The sequence below is a fragment of the Bombus impatiens genome, unplaced genomic scaffold, assembly GCF_000188095.3.
Source record: "Bombus impatiens unplaced genomic scaffold, BIMP_2.2 scf_0452, whole genome shotgun sequence".
Taxonomy (NCBI): domain Eukaryota; kingdom Metazoa; phylum Arthropoda; class Insecta; order Hymenoptera; family Apidae; genus Bombus; species Bombus impatiens.
The window spans coordinates 1,251,700-1,260,627 of NT_176871.1; the positions used below are offsets into that span (position 1 = coordinate 1,251,700).

The 8,928-nt window shown below is 38.8% G+C and overlaps 1 protein-coding gene across 10 annotated transcripts in view; it reads left to right on the forward strand.

Annotated features, from left to right (window-relative positions):
* LOC100746935 (protein phosphatase PP2A 55 kDa regulatory subunit) overlaps positions 1–8,928 on the forward strand; it is a 43,853-nt gene that overhangs the window by 28,965 nt on the left and 5,960 nt on the right. For 4 of the 10 annotated variants that reach the window (XM_033321453.1, XM_012387097.3, XM_033321451.1 and 1 more), the window contains one exon: positions 4,455–4,767. In XM_033321453.1, coding sequence (XP_033177344.1) covers positions 4,683–4,767 — 85 coding nt within the window. In that variant the 5' untranslated portion in view covers positions 4,455–4,682. The other 6 variants (XM_003490489.4, XM_012387096.3, XM_012387094.3 and 3 more) reach the window with 6 other exon arrangements.

An 8,928-nucleotide genomic window follows, 5' to 3' on the forward strand; every position in this document is an offset into this window, starting at 1 on the left:
ATTTTACACAAACTGGCTTTTTATGTTCCGACAGGATAGTATGAGAAAACTAAATGCCATCAAATACAGCAAATATAAAGAGGGAATCGTTCCTTCAATTTCCACAGAGCGAGCAATGAGTCTAATTAAAGTGACTTCTCTCGCGTGTTCTTTGAACGATTCATTTAATTCGGATACTAAAATAGATCGTCGTTGATCTAGTGCTCTTATTTAAAGAACTTGACCTATCCTTTTTAACTTTCCTTCGAGCTTGCGCTAACTTGTAAATACAAAGTGCCAAATAAAACAGGGAAATATGAAATCAGAGAACAGCTCTCGTATCATAAGCGTGATATAGACAAAGCTATTTTCTCTTTTTTACAGCGTTGACACGAAAGCAATCGTAACTTTTAATTTTATATCTACCTAAATCGCCACTGCAATTTTATGAAATGTTTGCATTACCTGGGATGAGTGACCCGAGCGATAAAGTTGCGTGATGAACGGTACGTGACTGAAGATCAGAAAAATGCTTAGCTAGGATTTTCATCAACATCAAGGAACGATTCAGAGAATGCACGTAATGCAATTGTCATATAAAAAGTATACCTAAAACTACCCAGAAGTGCGTTTCTCTTATTAATGACCAACAAAGAATATTTCTTGTAGATAAAAAAAATTCGATCCTAAATAAATTACGAATCAGCATTGTTACTTTAACGTTAAATAATTTTATCAAAAAATTCGTTCATCTCGTGTTCCATGTCGCAATAAAATCACGTTGCTCTTCCGGCCAAGCTACTTGCAAAATTCCAACGGTATTTTTTCCTCGAATCGTCAGCGTATAAGCATAATATCCCCTTGGGATAAAGTTCGCCCATAAAGGATGAGTTCAACGTCTTTGAGAAAACTCAATTAAAAATTTGAACGTCGGGATATCGTTGAAAAGTTGTTATAACGATCTCAGGGTTGGATCTACGAGAAATCACCGCAATAAACGAGTATTTCGAACTCGGGAAATGTTGCGTGCTCATAGTACGAACTTCCTACGCAAAAAGAATGAATTTCAAGCTTAAGAAGCAGTCGGAAAATTCTCTGGCTAGACGCCAGGGATCTTCTGTCACTGGCATGCACACTTCACCGGTTTAACAAACTACCACCCGTCTGCGATCACCCCTCTTGCTCATCCTCTTCCCGATCCATAGTCGTGAAACGATTTTTTCAGCCATGTTAAAAAGTCGTCGGGCGTTCGAAAAAAAATTCGCGTCGGGTTAAACGGATTCAACGACTTCTGTTCTTTGTTCTCTGCATTTTAAATGTGTACAGAGTGGCGAGCACTAATTGGTTTTAATTGTTTAAAATGTCGGACCGAGATCAAATGCAGTCCTTGGCCATCGAATTAGGACCATTTGTAGCTTTCAACGTCGTTTGCTTTCTTTTTTTCTTTTTAATCGAAAGGTACAAACCAACTTTACATACACATACAGCATAGATTATTTTATTCAGCATGTGAAATCATCATAGTGCCGATACGGTCTTTGGCTATTTATTATTCGATTGTTTGAAACTCTTTTGCTAAAGCATTGAAATATGGTAAAAAATGTTTAGTAAAAATTCTAAGGAAGATATCGTATGTATACTTTAAAGCAACCTCTTCGCCGAATTCTTAACTTTCACATGTATTTCGAACCCTGTTGTTTCATCTCGATAAAGCCAGAAATTAACTAAATTTTCTGTACGGTATTTATAGCCTGGGCTTGGGAAATTGGAGGGTTAAATTTATCTCTTTTCGCTTTCGAGTTATTAAATTTTCATTCAGTACCCTGCTAGACAACCTGTTCCCAATGAAGCTAGGGGTAGTTTTCTGCGTTTCCCATTCAAACGAACGTTATCACGGGGAGTATTGTAGAAAACTGAGGGGCAGATCATTTAGTTTGAGAATCTGATCCACTGGCAGATTAGCTCGATGACCTTAAACGCGTTTAAATTGCAAGATTAACCGGCAGTAGCGATTAGCGGTAAAGATTTAACCTTGCTCCATTCCTGAAGGTAGGTACATTAATTCTGTCGCGTTCGTTCCAGTACACAGACAGTACTTCTGGATTAAAGGTGTCTTCGCTCTACGTTTACACGTCATCCTCGTCGTGTGTAAATTTTAGTTCTGTGTCAGAACTAAAAAATTCAATAGCTCAAGGTGGAATGGTATTTCGAGTGTTTAATTGCATCGTGCAATTGGTTGCCTCATTACCGAAGAATTTGTTCGTGAAAAACAAAGGTATTACCTTCGAATATGCTCAAACACATACACAAACGCGTGCGCGCGCGTCATCGTTCCAAATTAAAGGTTTTATCTCACGGCAAATACTACAACCACATGAATAAACTCGTGGTACAAACTTAAGACACGGTAAATATGTGCGCAAGTATAACTGACACCAATAGCCAAGTATAGCAACTTCGTAGAACATAATCGGATTACGATGTAGTTTATATGAAAGACACTTGTATTGTTCGTCACATTCGGTTTTGTCTTACATTTCTTTTATTGGCATTAGCGAGTGATCAGTAGCATCCTCGGTCATCGAAGTGTCCGGAGGTCGGTGCAAGTTTGACGCGAGGTTAAGCGACACTGGTGTTAATCAAATTTCAATTTCCATCCGCCGTCAGGTCGGCGCGAGGGGCTCGTTCGTCGATTTCGTCGAATTAATAGGCTGCGTGACGTAGAAAGCTGATAGAGGAAGATACCGGTGTAGCAGTAATCCAACCGGCGCAACACGAAGGTTAGAGGATGTTACTACGAAATATCTATGCATTGGTTTATTTATATAAGCAAATTATTCGTCTGCGAGTGAAATCATTTGATATTTTATATTTGAAACTATTTCTGATTCTACCGTCTCAAAATATCAGCGCTTCATAGTCCGATGATCGTAACTTACTTCTTAATGATTTGGCAAATCTGTCTAAGTAAGTTTTCATAAACGTGCTAATACGTGTTTGGACGTTCAACTGTTTAAAATTATTTTTCATTCTGTTACTTCAAACCATAGATTCTTCATAGTCCAACGTTTCGAATGAGATAATTTTTACACGTGTCAGAAATTTCTCAATAATTTAAATTTACACAAGTTTCTATATGTGTTCCAATACTTACGAGCAAGGATGTACCTACGCTCGTGTTCTTTCGGTTAAGGTCACATTTGCGTTTGAGATCTTCGCATAAATTACGTGCCTGTTTATTCGCATTCTTTGCATCTTTTATTGGCGCCTACATCTGGCGTCGATGTCAATGTCGCAAATGACATCATTATTAAATGAAATTGCAAGTGCTCAAGCGTGATCTGTAAGAAGAAGAAGAAGAATTCAATCTAATCTTGGCTATGCCAAAGAACCGTTTCAACCCTTGCGCAGTCGTGCTCGCGCCTCCCTCGTGCCACTGCTCAAATGAGTTTACCCACGTTCGGCTACCTGTTGCCTTCTTTTCTTTCTTTTCACCGGTCCTCTGATAATATTTACGCATTTGCGCGTCAGACGGCACTCTCTCAAGGGTGTACCTACACGGAAGAAGGACGCATTCACGCACGCGTCTTTCAATTGGCCCCGCTGCCATTCTCGTTTTGCGCCCCTCGCGCTAACGTGATATCCCACTTAAATCGAGATTAAAAGCCGACGCGTACAAAGACCGGCCTCCATGTGAACGCTCACATAAACTTCTTCCGGGTTCTACAGATATTACGGCTGCTTGGTATTACACGACGCCGTAAAGAAAATTTCCATCAGTGATAGTAAACATTGTTGAAACACGCTGATAGATACATCGAGAGAGTCGAAGTGCAGCTCGTTGGTTCATTGATCCCATTAGAGAACAAAGTTAACGCTACATTTCACTCGTAACTTTTTTTTTTTTTATGGATTTACGTTATTGAAATTTATCGGATCTACGTTGCACTTGCGTAAACGAATGTCGAGAATTGGATCGATATACTTTTTCTTTGTTATTTCTTCTTCCATCCAAGTGGTACAATTTTATGAAATCCAAAGAAAGTCAACTATTTTACGTTACTATTCTCGGATCATAGAGATCGTTTTTGTACCTTCTATTTGTGCAATGAGCTTCTATATTGTGTCTACTATTTGAATACATTTTCTATATTTTTTCTGATTCGTAATAACAAACTGGGATTTGTAATGTTAAGGATGAAGCGAAACAATCTGCCCTAAGCAAAGCGAACGAAGTAATTTTTTTAGGATTATACGTCACATTATTTCTCATCCACCAGCGTTCATTCGTTTCCTACTGTGTTGCTAATTAACAAGCAACGAAGATTCAATAAAAATAAATCCGACAATCTCCAATAGCGCGAATAGAAACTTGGCGATTGAAATTCGCCAATCTGATTAATCTAATAAATAACGTTAATAATATAAATTTACATGAAAAAGTAATCGTTCGCGTGATCGTTGTATTGTTCCAGTGACGTCTGAGGCAAAGTGGAGGTTGAGATTCGAAATAATAGCGTGGTTAACAGGTGGAAAAGAGTTGACGTTCGCGAAATACCACCACGCGTCACGCAGGGGTGGTGGGTCTATGGGGGGCACCGCCCCAGCGGCCCCCCGGCTCCAGTCCAAACGGAAACTGCCGGAACGGTGCTATCCTGGCAAGGTCCAAGACCGCTCCGCTTCCGGTACCACCGTCAAAACGGATGAAGAGCCCCTCCAACATCATGAGGCAGTCTAGCCTCACCAAGCTTGGCTCCATGATCAATACCGCTGTGAACAAGAGAGTCGGTGAGTTCTATCTTTTTTCGTTCTTTATTTTCCTCCTGCATCATCCGCCCTTCTTCCCTTTCTTCTCTTCAATACCGCGCATTATTAACTCTCCGAGCCTTAAAATGTTTGTGTGATGGCTGGAAATAGTAATTTCTGTTCGAGCAGAGATAGGGGTAGAGCAGAGTGGGGAAACAAATTTTCCCGTCACGACGTTTAATTAGGATTTTGAAATTTATTGAAATATTTCGAAATAAATAGATGCGTTTCCTAGACGCGTGCATATAAGTCGCGATCGTAATTGTATTTCTTGGTATTTAGAGCTCGTTAATTTTCATAGAGATAAGTAGAATGGATAAGAACAAGATTCTACACGGTTCGTTATAATCGAAACATTGAGAGTAAAAGTGGAGTAAGCCAGATTTTTTCTACGCGTGAGTTTATTGGATTAATGTATTCCAACAAGCTCTATTAATCAAACGAAAATGGTGAAATTCATTTTTTCCAGATCAAATTCAGATATCATGGGGAAATCAGTTGTTGCACTGAATATCTTGTGCTCGTGCCTATTTTTGATAATCAGTTACTCGGTTAAATCAGTTACTTCGCCGAGTCCATATTTACTCTCAATGTTTCAATTATAAATTCAAGCAGGTGATTAACATCGAAAAAAATTAGAACTAAGAAGCTTTTCTAACACGCAGTTTATTCAATTCAGCAAGTTTGTCTTGCGGACTCTTTTTCAAGAAAACTCGTCGAATGCCTTTGGTAATACGATTGTTATGGGTGTTCAATCGTCGATAATTGCTTTCCGTATACAAGTGTATCGATGTGAACCGTTTCGAGCACAGTTTACATTTAGCGGTCAGTTAGTAAACTCGATGTCACCTGACAATAACAGTATGTTGTCTCGATCGTGATGAATATCGCTCGAGAAAACGGTTTGCAAGGATCATCAACGAGAATGAATTTGCGAAATCATATCATTGTCGGACAGTACAGTATCGATTTCAAAAGAATCTTGGTCGAAGAAGCGATGCGAAGCATCGAGAACATCCTGAGATATGACGAATCCTTTTATGATGGTGAGTAGAACGAATATTTATAACTAATATCTACAGTTACGGTTTTTGAAAACAGCACGTTGAACTGGTCGTTGGTGCAACACTCTGTTTTGGGGAAAATCAGAAGAGTGAATGAATTTTGAATATTGTTGGTCACACACGCGATTCGATCGATTTTCCATAGATGTGGAAAAAATTCGTATATATAATACGTCCTCTAAAAGGTCGAACGATCTATACTGAATTCGAGCGGATCTTCAACGCATTCGAGCGTGAACTTATCGCACAATCGAAGCTTATAAATTTCGTAAGAACAATGAGTGTCTGCCAGGCTTGAACAAATTTTATTTCAAACATGGATAAAAAATAACGATTAGAAATAACGAATCACTTCGACCGCTATATTGTTTTAACTTTAGGAATAATACAGGGGAAAAATGTTATTTTGTGTTAAAATTTAATCATTTTTTGATAATTTCAGTTACTTTTTTTAAATGGAATAATTTTGAGTCGAATTATTATACAACTGTTATTATTACAAATCAGTTTAAAATTCAGTCGTTAATTAAAGCGATACTTTTATAGGATATTAAAAAAGTTTCGTTTCACGAGAACACGTGATGTCTACTTTTTCGAAAACACACTTACGCTTGATTCATAGCAAATATCTCGTCCAGGTAAACGTTGCACCGGCTCTACACGCTTGTTAGAGTTCATTACAGATTCATTAACATCCTCCCCCTAACACGTTCGACAACGAGAGTTTCGTGTGTCGTACGAGCTTATACACTTTCGTACCAGTTCGAGACAGTCGTTTCACTTGCAAACGTTTGCGCCGTACGAAACGCTTATTTGTTTAATCTATTCGAACCTCGGTTAATTGTTCGAACCAACGGATAATATAAAAATCGTTCGTTTATTGACACAGTGAATGAGAAAATAATTCGTGTGCTCTTAGTTTTTACACGTTCGATCATTGATCGTATAGTTGAATTTTTTAAATAAAAATTCATCGTACAGCTCCTCTTGTGGCAAATACGTTGTGATTTGAATTTCAATTCTTTACTTTGAAGTACCGGTTCGAAACTACGCCCAAAGTTTCCTCTTGCTCGTCTGCGTTGCCACAATCTTCACTTTGAATTACAAATTTCTGTGAGCAAAGTGAAAAACATACTACTTTATACGAATTTAGTTTGTAAATTTAGAATGTGGCGGGAAAACTAACGTCATTGGCCCTGCGATTAATATTTGCCAAACACTATTTATATTTTTTAGTGAAATGATCAATTTTAAATTAACGAGCAAGAGGAAAGAGAACACTTATCGTGCTTCCAATGTAAAATATTAAATTTGAAATGGTTGACGAACGATCTACTGCTGGAAAGAAGAGTATTAATATTCAAACCAGGACGGATGTTAGACCCATATTGAGAATGTATCGAAGAGATCTACTAAAGTAAATTGTAATCGATTCTGTGCTTTGGAACGCATTGAAAATGTATGACGCGCCTCGACTTTGAAAGCGTATGACCCGAGTGTTTCAAGTTCTCCGAGTTTTTATTAGTGAAATCGAAAAGTAGCAAGGAAATCTTTCTATATAGAAGCTTATTCTGCCTTTGCTAAAAATGGACTGGTCGATGTCAGATATTCGCTCAGCCAGGAATTTTGCACATTTATCCAGGGCTGTACCTATGTTTTTCTCTGTGGAAGAAGTGCATGAGAAACTATCAAAACTTCTAGGTAATTTTTTCTTAACGTCATCGTCGATATCGATTAGTAGTTCCTCTTTATTTTATAAAAACAATCTTTATCAAAATTTCACAATTTTATGCCTTAATTAAATCCAGTTTTACGATACAATTACAGATAAACCTACGGTAATTATATAATACGATGAATATTTTGTTAACAAAAATTGAATATATTGATCCAAAGATATTAGAACATTATTTCATTTTCTAGAGAAAGACAAACATGGACGAGGATCATTTTTGTTATGAGCAAATTTTGTTATGTTAAAATTAAAGAACATAGGGGAAAAACATGATAAGTTATATCTTTTGTCTTTTGTAGGACAGCAATTTTCAAATTTAAAATACATTGTCAATTAATCCCATTTTAATCTTGGGATTAAACATAAATTTTTACCATCCTCCGGATTATTTAAAGAATATCGATTATCATAAAATTAGTTAAGCTTCCTGGTTTCATCTTCTATTTTTAAGAAACTTACGATTTGTTCCCTTTTCAAATATGTAATATTAAAGTATTATTTAGTATTTCAGCTACAAATTGGTATCAAGATCAACAAACTGTAACTTATCATGTAATTCCCGAGTGAACTTTGATTATTATTGGAAAAGTGAATCTTTAAGGGAATTTACAAAACTTAATTTAAATTTTGCGCGATACAGATGGCGCTGTTAGATCGGCGGCGTTCGGTGGTTTTCGTAGTGGTTCGCGTGCTGTCGGTTTTCGCAATCAAGATGGCGATTACTGTCGGAATAGCGAAACCTGACTGTGGTGTGACGTCACGCCATAGTAGTGTTGTGCGGTTATGCGTTCGTGAATTCCGCCATTGAAAGCTAGTGATCGGATTCATATTAGTGACGGATTAGTAAGGACGAATATGTGACAGGGTAAAAGGGTTGGGCAGAGTGTGGTAAACAATCGTGAAGGTTTCCTGTTTCCTGATCGCCGGCGTGGCGCGCCGCGCGCGCGTATCTCTGGTCGAGTAGGCGGTATTGGACCTCGCACCGGGAGTGAGCTCGCGTGCGAACCTCTCTCTGGTCGCGTAGTGTCTCTAATTGCGAGATGGCCGGTAAGTAAGGCGTCGTGAGCACCGGTTTACTATGCGTGGTCGCTCTGTATTTCTACGACACGTCGTGAACCGAACAGTGCGTCGCTCCTGCTGGCCGCCTCGCCGCGCCGCGGCAACCTGAACCTTGACCCAGATACTATCACGGGTTCACGGGTATATCCGCAGCGCTCGCAGTGCACGCAACGTTCTTCTTCGTCAATTCCGCATCCTCAAATATAATCACCCGTACCCACTCTCTGGATACTTGCTGTGCGCGGGGCCAAATGCGCCCGTCGCCGGCGACGGCAGCGGCGGCGG